Source organism: Oncorhynchus mykiss, chromosome 15 (assembly GCF_013265735.2).
Source record: "Oncorhynchus mykiss isolate Arlee chromosome 15, USDA_OmykA_1.1, whole genome shotgun sequence".
In the NCBI taxonomy this organism is placed as follows: Eukaryota; Metazoa; Chordata; class Actinopteri; order Salmoniformes; family Salmonidae; genus Oncorhynchus; species Oncorhynchus mykiss.
The window spans coordinates 58,152,481-58,171,748 of record NC_048579.1 but is presented as its reverse complement, the minus strand read 5'-3'; the positions used below and the strand labels follow the sequence as shown (position 1 = coordinate 58,171,748).

At 44.9% G+C, this 19,268-nt stretch overlaps 2 protein-coding genes across 3 annotated transcripts; one reads left to right on the top strand and one right to left on the bottom strand.

Annotated features, from left to right (window-relative positions):
- The first annotated feature begins 130 nt into the window (after window positions 1–130).
- parpbp (PARP1 binding protein) lies at window positions 131–17,846 on the top strand. Its single transcript, XM_036944806.1, has 11 exons — window positions 131–287; window positions 505–659; window positions 1,697–1,933; window positions 2,056–2,166; window positions 2,719–2,889; window positions 3,022–3,176; window positions 4,345–4,525; window positions 4,656–4,837; window positions 4,962–5,043; window positions 16,032–16,212; window positions 16,782–17,846. Exons 2-11 carry the CDS (start codon window positions 510–512, stop codon window positions 17,111–17,113), a joined length of 1,782 nt encoding a protein of 593 aa, XP_036800701.1. The 5' UTR covers window positions 131–287; window positions 505–509; the 3' UTR covers window positions 17,114–17,846.
- pmch (pro-melanin-concentrating hormone) lies at window positions 17,602–19,268 on the bottom strand. Of its 2 annotated transcripts, XM_021563812.2 has the most exons (3): window positions 18,929–19,268; window positions 18,072–18,213; window positions 17,602–17,784 (listed from the first exon to the last, which is right to left on the bottom strand). In XM_021563812.2, exons 1-3 carry the CDS (start codon window positions 19,175–19,177, stop codon window positions 17,735–17,737), a joined length of 441 nt encoding a protein of 146 aa, XP_021419487.1. In that variant the 5' UTR covers window positions 19,178–19,268; the 3' UTR covers window positions 17,602–17,734. The 2 variants fall into 2 exon arrangements, with proteins under 2 accessions (XP_021419487.1, XP_021419485.2); XM_021563810.2 differs by lacking the exon at window positions 17,602–17,784 and having other exon boundaries at window positions 17,873–18,213.

The window sequence follows — 19,268 nt, the reverse complement described above, 5'->3', positions numbered from 1 at the left end:
ATAAACGTTCTCACACGAAACATAGTCAGATATGCTAAAACAATGTTGGGTTCCGTGATAAAGAACCACAGATAGCGGTTGAAACAACATAGGCGTGGTTAAATGATGACACAGAATCTGATTGGTCAGAGTGGTTATTAGCAGGATTTAAAAAATGTCAAAGCATCAGCTGCTTGTGCATTGGCTACGTGGGAGGTGAACGAATTTTAACGATACGCTTACTACGTCCCTAAAATATTCGAGATATATCGAAAAAGGTGGTGTTTGAGGCCGTAACATTTGTTTAGGTAAGTGTGTTTAATGGTGTTTTATTTTTTTCCACTAGCTACCAGCAACCTACATCTGTATTGTTGTAGATGTTTATATCAACTTTAATTAACGTTAATCAGTTTAACTAATACATTGTAATAGGCCGTTTTACGGCACTTTGTTTGTGTTCGTTACATTGCATTTTTGAGGGGTTCAGTACATGTAACTAAACAGTCTTGTTTGTCATCTTCACAGGGACAATGGAGAATTTAGAGGACCGTCTGAAGACAATGGTGAGAACGTTCAGGCGAGAATGCCACCGGGTTCTTGAGTCAGAGAGGACTACCATCCACGGGGCAGATGGAATGTTGATGGTTCTACAGCTGGCCATTGCAGAGGTCAATAAACAGGTAACACTGGTAACATTTTATAAGCTATGTAGGCCACTTGTCACAGCAAGGGATTCATCAGTTTCTTAGGGCCCCTGCAAGATTGAGAAAGCCCCCAACCTCCCCCAAATTGTAAAAAAAACAAAACAAATGTGAGGATCTGTTAACTTACTGGAATTCTACAATTTGTGCCATGGGGCAAAGGAAAAATATGGTTTTACAGGTACTTGTGCCATTCTGCAATGGGGCTGTGAATTTGTCATTTTAAAGCTAATTTCCTGCTGTTTTACACGTTTTGCCATGAGGCTGAGACTTTTTGTTGTTGCAGTTTTACAGCTGATTTTCTGTCATTCTTAGCATTTTTGACATGGCTTATACTGTATTAATATTATATTGGGGGAGGGCCATGTATATGCTACAATATCAGTACTTCTTGCATTTACAATTTGTCTAAGTCCTAGCATCTACTGATTTCAGCTAGCTGTGGATTGACTGCATTGTTTGAATGTAATAGTGGCAGTCAATATGAACAAATTATGGAATCATTAATCTAAAGCTGGCTAACAAAAATACAGTGCAGACATTTTTCACATTCATTATTTTACTCCATCTTATCACAGCACTGGCAAACCATGGTCGACCAACTCCCTGACCAAAATGTATCTTTATCCCATCAGAAGCTCAATGTCCATTCTGGTATTTAAATTCCTAATTATTTTAGGTTGAGGCCCCTGCAAGCCTGCGTGGTACGCAGTTGACTGTGGTCCTAACAGACATTGATACTGCGATCAAAGCCTTAACATTTAATGGCATAACTCAAAAACGTGTTGTCACTAAGGCAATGAGTTTATCTGCACCCCTATTATAGCCATTTGGGCCTAGTTTCTCCTGATTACATGGTCAGAAGACTCCTGTAAAGAAATAATCACATCATTTGTCCCACCCTTGGTCCCACCAGACTGTATGGGAGGATAATTCTCCATGAACTATGCATTCTGATTCCCATCACAAGCAGCAGTCATGGCTTTAAGCCATCTGCTTTTGCTCTCTTCTGACAGGAGAGTGGAGAGTTCAGTGTTGCCCTGAGTGATGTCCTGGTGGCCTGGAAACACTTACTATTAGACAAACTTCACCTGCCCCTTGACAATGACTCTTCCCGACCAGAGAACTATGACATCATCAGGAAAGAATACGACTCCTTTCTGAAGCGCACCAACACTATGGACCTGATTGATATCCACTCTATGTACAAACAGCTGAGGGTTGATCCGGACCCCGAGGAGCCTCTGAGCTCAGTGAGTATTAGGCCTGCTTGAAACTAGGATGATGGACCATGATTGGAAGTTTTAGTCAACTGTTTGATATAGTCTCAAAGGCCAGTTAGGTTAACTGCTAAATCTGTGTTCATGTTGCCAAGGTCCAGCTGTTTCAGTTTCTGTCCAGTAACATGGAGACCTATGAGGTGAGGGATTCCCTGTCCCAGGTCCCCTTGACTCCATCAAGCAAGTCAAAGCCATGCAGCACACAGGTAAGCATGTATGAACATATCAGCATTATACAGGTCAGCATAGTGTAAGCAAACTGACTCCATTCTCTCCACTCACATAAGCAAAGGTGGTTTGGCCAGAATATTAAATGTTACATTGGCTCATATTATTGTGAAACCAAGGTACTTGGTTTCACTGTTCACTCTTGTTTTCACAGTCAGCCTGGTAAGACTTTCATTCTCTCTTAGCTTTTTCAGGCACTGGAATCTGTCTCTCTCTTATTAACAGGAACTTTAAATCATATCACTCAGATTTAAGAGCAAAATGTGAATTAAATTACCAGGCAGCTGTTTATAAAATGCAACAGACATTGTGGGCTAGGACATCCGCTGCTCTCTCCAGGCTGCTGCCCTGTCAACTGTCTGATTTATGAGTGGGTAGAATACGGGTTGCTACTGTAATTCTGCCTGGGGATGACGAGGTTTATGAAATGTTGGTTTGGGTTGAAGATGGTGTTCTGACTTTAAATGGGGCCGTGTGTGTAGCTTGTGGCATCAGCTGGTGGTTTTAAAGGCTCGTAAATCTCCCAATAGGTAGGAAAGGTGGTGAGGAGGGTCTTCTGCTCCTATCTGGATCAGCTGGTAAATTCCAAGAACGACATGGCCCTAGCGCACACCCTTGACACCCCTGGCAGATCGCTCGGACGTGTAGCTTTTACTGACCTGAAGCGTGAAGCACGGAACAAGAACATGTCACTCTTCTTGGTAAGAATGACAAATTGGCCTCTACTCTTTTCATGTTTGTTTCCAATCATTACACTCATCTATGGGTTTCAGCAATGAATGTTGACGACATGACAATCCTATGGTCTCATGTTAACCATCTATATATTGCAGGCTGTGACATCATTTGTGAGAGCGGTCCAGCTGGGAGGAAAGGGCTATGCCCCTGCTCAGTCTGACCCCCTGAGGAAACATGTTAAAGGCCTGTCAGACTTTGTCCATTTCACAGACAACCTGGAGGAGATATTGGGAGACAACCCTGACCCAAGGTACTCAAACAGCTGGGTTGTATTCATTAGTGCACATTGTAGCAAAATGTTTTGGAATGGAAGATAAAAACCAGCCCTTAATGGATAGGCCCATGTACTGTAGTTCTTCCTGGTTTGTCTTTTCTTTTGTTTGGTGCCTAATGAATACCACCCTGGCCTGGCAGACTCCAACTCTGCTTATCCTTGTCATCAAATCCCACCTGCCCATTGCTGTGTACAGATCTGATTTCCCCCTAATGACTTCTGCCCCAGGTTCTCATAACATGTGAATTACTAAAACATGTTTATCTCGGTGACATCAAAGTAAAATTGACTAAAAGTCAAAAGATAATATGTTCCTTCCTTGGTTTGATAACTATTATCATCAAACTTCACCATTTCCTTGATCACTCATGGCCTTTGTATAATTGCAGATTGATTCAGATTTTCTCCAAGCATTTGGCAGTGCCACAAATGTGGTTAAGAGATTGTTTGGTCATTCGATGAAAACGTGTGGACTGAACTTTGATCTAAAGCAATGGGAGAAGTCCTGTGTCACAACAAGGCCTAATTTCCCCTGAATTTCAGTAGCAACTACAGTGCTAGATGATTGACATCTTGGCACTCAGCTATATAGCGATAGAGTCCATAATATTGGATGTATTGTCCCAGTTCCCTCATAGCAGGGGCCTTCTGGGTGTTTATGATTGAGGATTTTCTCCCTGTTCTGCTGTGGTGCCTCTCTGATGGGACACTGGACTGATCTGATGCCAGAATGGCTCTTTCAACAGCCTGCACCCCTACCTCCCCCTTCACACCCTCAGTGGAGTACTGTATTTCCACACACAAACACCTTCTCTGAAGGGTTCAGGGCCTCTTGTTCAGCTAACATCTGGTATCCCAGATGATTCATTTCCCGGGGCTCACTCCCCTCTCATAATAGCTGGGTCAGGGATTCTAGCCTGCTCCTTCTCCACCCCACCTTGCCACAGTGTTGACACTTGCTGCTCTTTTCACGCACCCCAATAATGTTGCAGTCACTTCATGGTCAGTGATGAGTAAACCTTTTGACAAAAGGAGTGTCTTTATCAATCTTTCTCCTCATGGCCTATAACTAGGAGGCTGCTTGACTTGTCTGCCTAATGGTTTAGATAATTGCAAATATTTAATGTACACTTGTTTTTCTTAGTATTGCTGGCGTTTGTCTGGTGACCAGTATCAGGGCAGCTCTGTTGAAGGGGCGGGCCAGTGGAGACATTGTGTACGCTGCAGCTGACGAGACTGCCAAGGACCTCAAAGAGCGGATCGCTCAGATCCATCTGTCCCACAGACTGCAGTCGGCTAGTGGGACAGGGATCAGCCCAGCCAGGGTATGATGCCTTTCTGGGCCAACGGCGCCAACCACTTTCAGCCTACATGTTCACGTCAATGCCCTTTTTTGTTTGCTCCACATCAATGCCATCTTAACACTATATAGTGTTTTGTGTAAATCCTCTTCAGCCTAGATACCATGCTATTAACCATGCCACTGCTTATGGAGGTCGGGAGACTGTGAAGGTCCTGATAGCATTGCTGGATGAAGATGCTTTGGCTCCGCCTTGCAGGAACAAGGCAGTCTTACTCTCTGAGGATAAGGCTGTCTTCAGTGGGGAAGAGGGGACCTGCATGCTCACACTGTTCCGGTAAGCCTCATCTCACGCGCTAATCAAAACGTAATAGGCTAATATTGAATAGGTTTTCACAGCCTCTCTAACCTCTAACTCATAAACAGCTGCTTTCAGTCTCTGATTGCTTCTGTGTCCTCAGATCCCCTGAGGTTCCCACTGGCTCCTCTCCAAAACCCCTGCAACACCGTGTCCGGGAGCGACAAAATCAACTCAAACCCAAGGTACACACACAGCTCGCCCACCTCCCACCCTCCAAGTAGGACCAGGAGACCCTAATACAAAACATCAAATCAGATGTCCAAACATTGAAAAATAATGTCTTTATGTCCTGTAATTTCTCCCCGGTATTGTATTATTTATTTGCTCAGTTGACGCCCCTCGTCTTATAACTGGCTTCTACACGTTCACGTTTGTACAGCTGTGTTTTTGCTCCAAGCGTTAGTCCAGTGGGTTGCTCTGAGTGAGTCTGGGGTATAAAACTACTCCTCTACAATCGGGGGATTCAAACTGGCAACCTCCCAGTGGCATGTTTTGTTATGCTTCTCAACAAGGCTCCACCTTCTTGGTTTGATAAGTAGCTGGTCAGAAGATGCTCCACTCTTCTGTTTTTGTCAATCCCTCTGAGGGTTTGCCTGTTTACGGTGTATAGCATCCCTAGATGTTTTCTCTCCATTTTCAGTAGGCCCAGGACAATACCCGTATCACAATTTTTCCATGGCAAAAAAATAAAACACAAAGCAGAACTCTTTTTGCCTTTAAAAATTGTTTTTTTAAAGGTTGTCTCCTATAGCTTGGGAAATAATAATAAATGTGACTCTGGATGACAATGTTTGTTGACGTGACGTTGTTGACGTTTTTTCTTGCCACGATACTGAGTATCGTGTTACTGGTATCAGCCCTATTTATCAGGATGTAAACGGATTGATATAACGAGCGGATGTGGACGGATTCTCATTCAGTGTGGTGTTTGCACCCTGGAAGGCTGTGGGCTTATCGACTTGCCTCCGTGTACATGTTTGCTGTTTCCACGATGCGCTAGTAGACTTGAGACCTGGCGCTAACATGCTGTGCTTGTCAGTAACAAGTATACCGTTCCTCAAAAGCACCCAGTTAAATAGCAAATACAACCTGGATGTAGAAACTGCTTGCTCATCTAAAACAATTAGTTTCAGATTTTAAAGGGGCTGGGTCGTTCTGTCTCTACATGAAATAGACTGGTTGAACCCCTTTCAAACGTGTGCTAAACACATTTTGTGGAAATGGGCTCCTTTATTTGATTGCGCTAGCAGATGTCACTTTAGCTCTCCACATTCTGGCCGTCTTCCTGGAGTGCGCTGTAATGGTCCCTGGGCTGCTCACCGCTTCCTGAACTCGGCGGGCGGAAGCTTTCTGCATCCACTTCACTTTAAAGATGTCATATCTGTCGCCTAACTCGACGAGTAAGACAAACCTGAATGGTTGTCTGCTGCATGTCTATCAATCCGGACCCCTGTCCAATAGTGTCATCATACAATGACGTCAGTCAACTGGCCCATGTGCAGATAGTCACATTTAGATTTTTGTGGTTATTTTTTTCACATGCTTTTGTCTGTTTCAGACCGAATAAACACGGCAAAACGGTTATAACTCAGCAAATGAAGTGCGCTTAATGATGTATTGAATTGCATAATTTGGATGAATCTGAGTCTGTGATAATTTGATCTCTAACAAGATGCCTTTCAATGCTTTGACGTATTCCTCTTCCCCATGAAATCCAAGCTGGCTCATAAGAGGAGCTGTCATAAGAACACCAACTTCTGCCAACTTCTCACCTAATATCCTGATCTTGCAGGTGGGCTATTGGGCTTGTGTGCATGCATTCAAAAACAAACCCAAGACCTGAGAACAGAGCAATTGCTTGCACCTGCTGTTCCTTGATGTCTCGTCGGGATGGGCTTACCTTGCCTGGCCAGGCCAACCAGTCTATAGAGGTTGGGACAGCCTCTGAAGCCCCCCCCCCCCATCCTCTCCCTGTAATAGAACAAGATGCTGCTGTTTCCAGCTGCTATAATTGGATTACATGTGGACCGCATGTCAGGATGTCATGGCAGTCTTCTACCTCCTGCCTGTGTTATGTTATGTTCTCCCCTGTCCGTCATTATTTCTGGCGTTAGTGAGGCGTTTTTTTATTAGCATGCAACGAGGGTACGTGTACATTTCATGCCTGGTGAACTGAGTTCAATGTTGTTTTAGGTGCTCTTTGAGAAGTTCTTTGAATAGCCTTCTCTCAGGACTTTGATTTTATTTACCCCCCCCCCCCTTTGCTTTACAGTCCCACCCAGCTTTGCACACCATTATTTTTTCTCCACTGGATTCCTCCTTCCCTACTGCGCCTCTCCTGCTGGCCTGGAGGGAGAAATCTTTGAGTCGTGATAATCCCCAGCAGGCCCAGATCAGAGGATAAAGGAGTGGATCGGCCAGGTTTCCCGATAGCAATGTCTTTAACAATGCGTCTTTCCTACAACGGCTAAATATGTAACATGCGTTTCCTAAAACACCATGCAGCACAGTCGCTAAATGCCTCGTTGGAGCATGTCGAGACTGATGGGATCGACACAGCGCTGCTCTTGGATCCGCTTTCTTCATTCAAATATTTTCTTACCTTTGATTAATTCTATCACTACTGACAGATATTACCACCGACTGCTGCAAATATTGACGCGGCTAATTGCAATGCCTACCCGATAAAAATGTATTTAAATTATTTTCAACATTGCGCATATGATACAGAAGGCTACACATGAAATGTGTTGAAATTATAGAGTAGCCTACAAGTAGAAATGTATAAATCAATTGATTGAAAGTGTGCCGAAGACCATGGCTGATATTTTACATTCTCCCAACCAATTGTACTTGTGTACATAATGTTGCTGCTAACGTCCAGAAGTTATTTTCGGTCATAGACATCAGAAAAGCGATTACTCGCCGCAGACAAACTTTTTCCTTCAAGTCCGAGAAGGATATCCTGCTTTCCCTGGAACAGGCCCAGATCCATGCCTTTTGCGTGAAAAGACGCTGAAATGAGGGCTGCAGATCGGGGATCCTTCTGAGAATCCAGAGGCGAGCGAGTAAACTCCCAATACCTTCCATTCTTGTTAACGTGGTGCAATCTTTAGAAAACCACATTGATGACCTAATATTAAGATTATCCTACCAACGGGACATTAAGATGTTGCAGTTATGTTTCACTGCGACGTGGCTGAATGAAGTAACGGACAATACAGGGCTGGTGGGATTTTCCATGCACCGGCAGAACAGACGCTACCTCTGGTAAGACGAGGGGTGGGTGTGTCTTTGTCAATAACAGCTGGTGAGCGACGTCTAATATTAAATAAGTCAAGGTATTGGTCTCCTGAAGTAGAGTACCTTATGATGCAGTCCACCGCATCATATCTACCAAGAGTTATCTACACTGCTCAAAAAAATTAAGGAACACTAAAATAAAACATCCTAGATCTGAATGAATGAAATTCTTATTAAATACTTTTCTTTACATAGTTGCATGTGTGGACAACAAAATCACACAAATTATTATCAATGGAAATCAAATTTATCAACCCATGGAGGTCTGGATTTGGAGTCACACTCAAAATTCAAGTGGAAAACCACACTACAGGCTGACCCAACTTTGATGTAATGTCCTTAAAACAAGTCAAAATGAGGCTCCGTAGTGTGTGTGGCCTCCACGTGCCTGTATGACCTCCCTACAACGCCTGGGCATGCTGCTGATGAGGTGGCGGATGGTCTCCTGAGGGAGCTCCTCCCAGACCTGGACTAAAGCATCCGCCAACTCCTGGACAGTCTGTGGTGGATGGAGCGAGACATGATGTGCTCAGTTGGATTCAGGTCTGGGGAACGGGCGGGCCAGTCCATAGCATCAATGCCTTCCTCTTGCAGGAACTGCTGACACACTCCAGCCACATGAGTTCTAGCATTGTCTTGCATTAGGAGGAACTCCGGGCCAACCGCACCAGCATATGGTCTTACAAGGGGTCTGAGGATCTCATCTCGGTACCTAATGGCAGTCAGGCTACCTCTGGCGAGCACATGGAGGGCTGTGTGCCCCCCCCAAATAAATGCCACCCCGCACCATGACTGACCCACCGCCAAACCGGTCATACTGGAGGATGTTGCAGGCAGCAGAACGTTCTCCACGGCGTCTCCAGACTGTCATGTCTGTCACATGTGCTCCCTGCTTTCATCTGTGAAGAGCACAGGGTGCCAGTGGTGAATTTGCCAATCTTGGTGTTCTCTGGCAAATGCCAAACATCCTGCACAGTGTTGGGCTGTAGGCACAACCCCCACCTGTGGACGTCGGGCCCTCATACCACCCTCATGGAGTCTGTTTCTGACCGTTTGATCAGACACATGCACATTTGTGGCCTGCTGGAGGTCATTTTGCAGGGCTCTGGCAGTGCTCCTCCTGCTCCTTTTTGCACAAGGGTGGAGGTAGCGGTCCTGCTGCTGGGTTGTTGCCCTCCTACGGCCTCCATGTCTCCCGATGTACTGGCCTCTCTCCTGGTAGCGCCTCCATGCTCTGGACACTACTCTGACAGACACAGCAAACCTTCTTGCCACATCTTGCATTGATGTGCCATCCTGGATGAGCTACACTACCTGAGCCACTTGTGTGGGTTGTAGACTCTGTCTCATGCTACCACTAGGGTGAAAGCACCGCCAGCATTCAAAAGTGACAAACATCAGCCAGGAAGCATAGGAACTGAGAAGTGGTCTGTGGTCCCCACCTGCAGAACCACTCCTTTATTGGGGGTGTCTTGCTAATTGCCTATAATTTGCACCTGTTGTCTATTCCATTTGCACAAATGCATGTGACATTTATTGTCATTCAGTGTTGCTTCCTAAGTGGACAGTTTGATTTCACAAGTGTGATTGACTTGGAGTTACATTGTTAAGTGGTCCCTTTATTTTTTTGAGCAGTGTATATTAGTACACACACCTCAACTGGACATTTCTTATGCCATTTGGCCAAGTTCACTGATCATATATTGCAAATGGACAAAACCATAGGCCTTATGGACGAACACAATAAAATAAGAGAAATGTATGTTTTATACGATTATAATGTTAATTATACAACTTTTTGTTTCTACATTTCACCCTTTGTGTCTTGAGTTTGACTATTTGCCAAATGAAAATCTACAGTGGAGCGCGTTCACCATTTTTGGGATATGACACTAGGCACTTGCCATAATGGTTTTGATCAACTGCTGTCCATTTGAGTGGTATTTGCGATTGTGTATGGTTTGCCCAATGCTATTAAGTTGCCATTCATTTGTCAATTCCATGGGGGTCTTCCCTTTCTAAGTGCACTGTGAACATTACATTGGTAAGTAATTCAGACCCCTTGGCTTTTTCCACATTTTGTTACGTTACAGCCTTATTCTAAAATTGATGATATTGTTCCCCCCTCAATTTAAACAATATCCCATAATGACAAAGTAAAAAGTTTTCCATTTTTGGCGTGTGTCACATTTTACATAAGTATTCAGACCCTCTAAGTACTTTGGCGCACCTTTTGCAGTGACTACAGCCTCAAGTCTTCTTGGGTATGATGCTACAAGATTGGCACATCTGTATTTGGAGTTTACCCCATTTTTCTCTGCAGATCCTCTCAAACTGTCAAGTTGCTGCACAGCTAATTTCAGGTCTCCAAAGATGTTCGATCGGGTTCAAGTCCGGCCTCTGGCTGGGCCACTCAAGGACATTCAGACTTGTCACGAAGCCACTTCTGTACTTTGCCCTGTTTATCTTTCCCTCAATCCTGACTAGTCTGCCAGTCCCTGCCGCTGAAAACATCCCCACAGCAGGATGCCATCACCATGCTTCACCGTACGGATTGTGACCGGTTTCCTCCAGATGTGATACTTGAAATTCAGTCCAAAGAGTTCAATCTTGGTTTCATCAGACCAGAGAATCTTGTGGTCTGAGTTTTTAGGTGCCTTTTGGCAAACTCTAAGCGTGCTGTCATGTGCCCTTTTTAAAAATGTAATTTGAAAGTAAGAAAAACAGTGGCTTCTGTCTGGCCACTCTACCGTAAAGGCCTGATTGGAGTGCTGCATAGATTGTTGTCCTTCTGGAAGGATCTCCACAGAGGCACTCTATCTCCGTCAGCGTGACCATCAGCTTCTTGGTTACCTCCCTGACCAAAATCTTTCTCCCCTGATTGCTCAGTTTGGTGGTTCCAAACTTCAATTTTAAGAATGATGGAGGCCACTGTTCTTGCACCTCCAATGTTTCGATACACTTCCCCACATCTGTGCCTTGACACAATGCTGCCTCTGAGCTCTATGGACAATTCCTTCAACCTCATGGCTTGGTTTTTGCTCTGACGTGCCCTGTCAACTGTGGTACCTTAAATAGGGGTGTGTGTCTCCAAATCATGACCAATCAATTGAATTTACCACAGGTGATATATGGAAACAGGGTGCACTTGAGCTCAATGTCGATTCTCCTAGAGAAGGGTCTGAATAATATGTTTTTTTTAATCTAATTTGAAAACATTTCTAAACCTGTATTTGCTTTGTCATAATGGGGTATTGTGTAGATAGTTATTCTAAAATGGTTAACTAATTTAAAATAAGACTCTTAACAAAATGTGGGAAAGGGGCACTGTATGGCCGATGAGCACCGATACGTTATCTTATGACAAGAATTGAAAAGGATTTGCCAGTAGCTTGTCGACATGATGCCTGCCTGCTAGCTAAGATTTTGAAAGTATGATGATGACATGATCAGTACAATCAAAGCTACGGTTGTTATGTCTCTATCTGTGGCCAATTAACTCGAGCCTACTTAGATGGGTGCTGCCATAGATTTATTTTAGAAGTGCCCAAGGTGCTTGAATTTGAGCTCTCCTTGTAGATTTTGCGGTGGCATAGTGTCCCCATGAGTGACAGAACACTGAGCCTATCACAGCGCAACTAGAGAAGATTGGCTTTCCTTCACTGCAGCCAATGTGAAAAACATTTAAACATGTTTACCCTCGCAAGGCTGCCGGCCCAGACTGCATCCCTAGCCGCGTCATCAGAGCATGCGAAGACCAGCTGGCTGGTGTGTTTACGGACATGCTTCAAGAGGGCCGCCATTGTTCCTGTTCCCAAGAAAGCTATTGCCCCATAGCACTCACTTCCGTCATCAAGTGCTTTGAGATGAGGCAAGGATCATATCACCTCCACCCTAGACCCACTCCAATTTGCTTACCACCCCAATAGGTCTGCAGACGCAATCACACTGCACACTGCCCTAACCCATCTGGACAAGAGGAATACCTATGTAAGAATGCTGTTCATCGACTACAGCTCAGCATTTAACACACAGTACCCTTCAAGCTCATCATTAAGCTTGGGGCCCTGGGTCTCGACCCTGCCCTGTGCAACTGGGTCCTGGACTTCCTGATGGGCCTCCCCCAGGTGGTGAGGGTAGGAAACAACATCCCCACCTCGCTGATACTCAACACTGGGGCCCCACAAGGGTGCGTTCTCAGCCCTCTCCTGTACTCCCTGTTCACCCATGACTGCGTGGCCATGCACGCCTCCAACTCAATCATCAAGTTTGCAGACGACACTAGAGGAGAGGGCCCTTTGAGTGTGGTGTCAGGAAAATAACCTCTCACTCAATGTCAACAAAACAAAAGAGATTGTGGACTTCAGGAAACAAGAGGGTGTACCCCCCCCCCCCTATCCACATCGACGGGACAGTAGTGGAGAAGGTGGAAAGTTCCTCGGCGTACACATCACGGACAAACTGAAATGGCCCACCCACACAGACTGTGGTGAAGAAATTTGGCTTGCCACCAAAAACACAAACTTTTACAGATGCATAATCGAGAGCATCCTGTCGGGCTGTATCACTGCCTGGTATGGCAACTGCTCCACCCAGAACCATAAGGCTCTCCAGAGGGTAGTGAGGTCTGCACAACGTATCACCGGGGGCAAACTACCTGCCCTCCAGGACACCTACACCACCCGATGTTACAGGAAGGCCATAAAGATCATCAAGGACAACAACCACCCAAGCCACTGCCTGTTCACCCCGCTATCATCCAGAAGGCGAGGTCAGTACAGGTGCATTAAAGCTGGGATCGAGAGACCGACGCTGTTTTTCAGTCAAGGCCATCAGACTGTTAAACAGCCATCACTAACATTGAGTGGCTGCTGACAACATACTGACTCAAATCACTAGCCACTTTAAACAATGGCACTTTATATAATGTTTACATACCCTAGATTACTCTCCTCATATGTGTGTGTGTACAGTGGGGCAAAAAAAGTATTTAGTCAGCCACCAATTGTGCAAGTTCTCCCACTTAAAGATGAGAGGCCTGTAATGTTCATCATAGGTACACTTCAACTAAATTCCAGAATATCACATTGTAGCAATTTTAATGAATTTATTTGCAAATTATGGTGGAAAATAAGTATTTGGTCACCTACAAACAAGCAAGATTTCTGGCTCTCACAGACCTGTAACTTCTTCAAGAGGCTCCTCTGTCCTCCACTCGTTACCTGTATTATTGGCACCTGTTTGAACTTGTTATCAGTATAAAAGACACCTGTCCACAACCTCAAACAGTCACACTCCAAACTCCACTATGGCCAAGACCAAAGAGCTGTCAAAGGACACCAGAAACAAAATTGTAGACCTGCACCAGGCTGGGAGGAATGAATCTGCAATAGGTAAGCAGCTTGGTTTGAAGAAATCAACTGTGGGAGCAATTATTAGGAAATGGAAGACATACAAGACCACTGATAATCTCCCTCGATCTGGGGCTCCACGCAAAATCTCACCCCGTGGGGTCAAAATGATCACAAGAACGGTGAGCAAAAATCCCAGAACCACACAGGGGGACCTAGTGAATGACCTGCAGAGAGCTGGGACCAGAAGTAACAAAGCCTACCATCAGTAACACACTACTCTGCCAGGGACTCAAATCCTGCAGTGCCAGACGTGTCCCCCTGCTTAAGCCAGTACATGTCCAGGCCCGTCTGAAGTTTGCTAGAGAGCATTTGGATGATCCAGAAGAAGATTGGGAGAATGTCAGATGAAACCAAAATGGAACTTTTTGGTAAACTCAACTCGTCGTTTTTGGAGGACAAAGAATGCGGAGTTGCATCCAAAGAACACCATACCTACTGTGAAACATCATGCTTTGGGGCTGTTTTTCTGCAAAGGGACCAGGATGGCTGCTCTATGTAAAGGAAAGAATGAATGGGGCCATGTAGCGTGAGATTTTGAGTGAAAACCTCCTTCCATCAGCAAGGGCATTGAAGATGAAATGTGGCTGGGTCTTTCAGCATGACAATGATCCCAAACACACCGCCCGGGCACCGGAGAGTGGCTTCGTAAGAAGCATTTCAAGGTCCTGGAGTGGCCTAGCCAGTCTCCAGATCTCAACCCCATAAATCTTTGGAGGGAGTTGAAAGTCCGTGTTGCCCAGCAACAGCCCCAAAACGTCACTGTTCTAGAGAAGATCTGCATGGAGGAATGGGCCAAAATACCAGCAACAGTGTGAAAACCTTGTGAAGACTTACAGAAAACGTTTTACCTCTGTCATGGCCAACAAAGGGTATATAACAAAGTATTGAGAAACTTTTGTTATTGACCAAATACTTATTTTCCACAATTTGCAAATAAATTCATTAAATCCTACAATGTGATTTTCTGGATTTATTATTTTTTTTCTTATTGTCTGTCATAGTTGAAGTGTACCTATGATGAAAATTACAGGCCTCATCTTTTTAAGTGGGAGAACTTGCACAATTGGTGGCTGACTAAATACATTTTTTTGCCCCAGTGTATACTGTACTCTATACCATCTACCGCATCTTGCCTATGCCATTCGGCCATTGCGCATCCATATATTTTTATTCTTTCCTTTATGTGTGTGTGTGTGTGTGTGTGTGTGTGTGTGTTAGGTATTACTGCATGGTCGGCACTAGAAGCACAAGCATTTTGCTACACTCGCATTAACATTGCTTACCATGTGTATGTGACAAATAATTTGATTTGACATTGCCAATCTCTATGCTCTGTTTTCCGTTGGCTGTCCCACCACAGAAAGCACTAGCTAATCTGCTGCGACCCTTTCCTGAATGACAGGTTGCCAGTTCCACAAAAGTGCTCTCACCTTTAAGCCAGCTACATTTCTACAGTAACAAATATTTCAGAACTAACCTGATACCAGGCAGTTAAACTCCATTTATCCTTGAATGAAGTGTCCAAACTGCAAGTTGAGGACCAATTAAATCTGATTCCCTCCCACAAGATTGCATCATGCCCTTTATTTAGAGGAAGACTACTGATTTTTAAATATTTGATTTGTTCAAATGTTTGTAATAAAAATTTAAAAAAATGCATGCTTCACATTACAGGTATCTTAGTCGCTGGTTTGACTCCCTGACCCAACTTGTGGAAAAAGCTGTTGTGCTTTTTGAGCAAGGCACTTAACCCAAATTAGTCTTAAATTGCACTTTAGTAGTTACGATGCATTTTGAAACTTCACTCACACAAGTTTTACTCTGCCGTAACGTTATTTTATCAATAGGAGTGTGGGAGGTGTTTGTGCGTTGATAAGCACACGACAGCAAAAATATATTAAAATAAACACTGTACTTAAACCCAATTACACACCATCTCCTGCAGGATTTGCGTTGCCTTCTTTAATTTTGATTTCATCACAAATTAAAGTGGCACTGACTCGCCCATGGATTAAGGCTTCGGCATTGTCTCGAAGCGTTTGACTAGCCTTCTGCGACATGCAAGCCTGCTAGCATTAGCGGCAGGCGGACAAGCAATATACACTGTCGTAGTATGGATGAAGCCTGAGAATGTGAAGTTAACTAAACCAAGCTAGCTTTAGAAAAACCTGAGTAGCGCTAGATTAATCATAGTATACCCCTGGGGCAGCTGGGATTGTGGGCCCTGGAGATCAGACGCACTACTTTTTTTGACTGTCCTCCAGATCAGCTAAAAAAATAAATAAATGGGCTACTAGGTTCTTTGTCTAATGGCGGCTTGGCTGATAAAACCTCCTTACGTCACCATTTTCTGTTAAACAAGCCCATTCCTGGAGTGCTACCATCTTGTATCTTAACTTCAACTCTAATCTGGTGCACCTGATCCTAATTATTATTATTTATTTTTTTTTAAGGCCAGAGAGGGAACCATCCGATCTCAGTTTGCCTGCACGTACCAGGACGACTCGGAGCTGCCCCTCAACCGCATCCTGGACTTCCCCAGCACCATCCAGGTCACCACCTGTGTGCACCTGGCTCCAAAGCAGACCATCACTACTGTGGACTCCACCTCTGCTGTCAAGGAGCTGGGCAGAGGTAAAAAATGTGTGGTTGTGACTTCATTCTCCCTTTCTCAGCAGAGACTTGTAACTGCATGTACTAATCATGCATGCCGGCGAACTGCTCCAGACTTCCTCACATAGTGCAGCGTAGCTACATGCCCCCCCCCCCCCCCCCCCCCCCCTTAAGGGAATGGCTTTTATTCCCTCTGACGCCACCGATTCGGCTTGATGCCCAGATCCACCTTCTCAGCCCAGACCTCGAACCCTGCCCAGTCCCTTCCTTGGGACTGGTACTTACGATCAACCTTTAAATGATTCCCCATTTTATAAAACCTGGCCGCCCCCACATCTGTAGTAAAAACCTAACCCCCCCACTCTTTCTTTCTGTGGGAATCCAGGCTCCGCTCCATCGGGTTACATGACAAATGTTCACTTTCAGCTCGCTAGAATAAACACTGGCTGTTAAACTACAGGCTAACGTCAGCAATTTCATCAGATTTCCCCCCCCCCCCCACCCCCCCCCCCCCTTCCTTCCTCTCTTGTTATGTCAATTTTTTTTTTCAACCCCAATTGTTAAGCTCTATTACGGTTTCCTCTCTCCAGTGGAGGTTTACCCAGAGGCTGAGAGGAAAGAGGCCCAGGGAGGAGGCACGACCCGGGGGGTTGCCACAGCGCTGGGGCCCAGGAGTGGAAATGATGCCCCGAGCAGCAGTGTAGGCGTGGGCAGTCGAAAGACCAACATCCAGACAGAAGGAAGCAGCAAGGCCTGTAAACGGAAGCTGGTGGATTGTAGCGACCACTGTGGGTCAGGGAACCATCCCCCTCTGAAGAAACTCCCCACCAGATTGACAGGGAAGAATGGTGGGGCTAAAGCCCCCAGTAAGAAGAAACTGATTGCAGGACAGGGCAAGCTCACCAGCTTTTTCAGATTGTGAGCTACTCATTGTCGTGATGAAGTTGAAGGCAGTACTAGTAATGTCGCTTTATTTAATCAATGGTCTGTTGTCTTTGAAGCTGAATGTTCCGGAATCAATTGCACTTGTTTTCCCGCAGTGGCGCTTGGCCTGATTTCAGAGGCTTTATTGTACTTTTTATTTATTTTTTCCTCTGTACTTTCCAACGATTGACAGAAATCATTTTGAAAGAAAGATCACCAGCTGTGGTGTGTCTGGGAGAGTGTGATGCAGAAGAGCTGTTGAGGCAATATGGAAAGTCTGAGAGTGGTTGAAACCCAAGCAGATCTGTTTGATAGCCGATCTGTGGAGGATTGGCCTGCAGTTTATCTCCCTCTTAGACAAAGGGCCCACCGCCAGACACTTCTCCTCTCTTACATGCATCTTCACTACTACTATATAATAAATTCTATACTGTTTCGTATTTGATATACCTGTATGATGGTGACCCAGAATTGAAGCGTACGATAGTTTTTCAAAACCATTTTAATAGTTATTTGATTGTATACATGTTTTAAAACCATGGAACAGAGAAGGAAAGCATATTTGTTTGTGCAGGAGATTGACAGATGGCAGGGCAGCAGTGTAGGATCCACCACACTCTTATGCTTGCCAACAGGGTCGATACACTCGTCCTATCATGCATCGTAGCACTGCAGGGAATAAAATTGGTAGAATTGCAGTTATTTTAAAGCATTAGCTGTTTTTAATAATGCTGTCATAACCTTCTATAGTCTTCAATTTGTTGCTTTTATATGTCTGAAATGTCAAGTCCAGCTGATAAAACTCTTGTTCCAAATAATGAATGGAACATCATGGGGAAAAGTATCAACACACTCAGTTATGCTTTTAATGCCAGTATCGTCGACCTGGATCATTCTAATGCCCATGATTGAACGGATACAGGAACCGTAGAAGGAAGTCGCTGGTCGATACTTACTCTCAAGGTCGGCCTCCCTGCGCTCTACTTTCAGGCTATATTCAGCAGGAGAGTGATCTGTGGCTCGGTCAGGGAGGACAGGAAGCGCTCGGGAGAAAGCTGTGTTCATGCCACGTCTGGTGTGCCCTTTCAGTCCAATGTCCTGTGGGACAGAAGGCTAGATCACTGTCTGGCAGGCTTCCATTAGAGTGGATCAGCCAGCCTCTACATTGGTATACTCTGTCCACTGATGATTCTATTGCACAATCAGGTTTGGTGAGCCAAAGCCGAAGGTTATCTAGCTTGCATGATACAACAATACACATGAAAGGGCAATAGAATCCAATGTCAAAATTAATTGAGATGGTGTTTTTCTTTTCCATTCATTTGGGATTGATGCATGCCATTTGCCAGATGGACATTTAAGAAGCGGCACAGATCTTCTGGGTCTCAAACCCCGGCATTCTGGAGTCTGGTCCTGAGCCAGGCCATATGAAACCAGTATGAGAGGGGCCCCAGTTATCCAGACATCTAATCTGTGTGGCTTTACAACTCCTGTCCTCATCACTCTCTCCTTCTGTTCCATTACTACAAAGATAACCATGTCCATGACTTGCATGACATACAGATGCCAGACAAACTGAATCACTCCACATGCCTACCAAACCTTTGATGGAGCGGATACATTATCGTGCATGTTGCCACTGTGTGACTCTAATAAAGATAAACAGCTATCCCTTTCATCTTTGTTTGATGATGCCTCAAGTTTGAGTAAAATGTTGGCATATGGATAACATTGTATTGATGCTGCTACTGATGAAGATGAGTTAAGAGGGAGATTGGTATGAGGATGGATATGGATGAAGGAAGATACTTACTGAAAGGATGAGGTACTTTGTGTTGTCCTCTTCGTCGCCCAGTCCGTTGTCCAGGACGGGCTCCCGTATGAACCTCGGGGCAGCCAGAGCGTTGTCGCTCATTGTGTCTTCACCTAGTATCGATCGCAGGCTCTCCTGCTCTGTCCTACCCTCGTCCATCTTGCCTGTCTGTACCGCAAAGACGACCGAGCGGGTGTTAAACTCAGAGAACAGCACCAGTGTGAATATAACAGAGTATAGGAAGATCATCGTTCCTACTACACTATCTTGGTCCTAACAGCCTTGCGAAGGTAATTGAGAGTGGACTTCAGTTGCGCTCACCTGTGATGACTGTTGGTCA

Coding starts and splice junctions, on each gene's coding strand:
- pmch (XM_021563810.2), bottom strand. CDS start 19,177: ATGATCTTCCTATACTCTGTTATATTCACACTGGTGCTGTTCTCTGAG. Junction 18,214..18,928: donor CAAAGTACCTCATCCTTTCA/GTAAGTATCTTC, acceptor TCTGTCCCACAG/GACATTGGACTGAAAGGGCA.
- parpbp (XM_036944806.1), top strand. CDS start 510: ATGGAGAATTTAGAGGACCGTCTGAAGACAATGGTGAGAACGTTCAGG. Junction 1,934..2,055: donor CCGAGGAGCCTCTGAGCTCA/GTGAGTATTAGG, acceptor CATGTTGCCAAG/GTCCAGCTGTTTCAGTTTCT. Junction 3,177..4,344: donor GGAGACAACCCTGACCCAAG/GTACTCAAACAG, acceptor TGTTTTTCTTAG/TATTGCTGGCGTTTGTCTGG.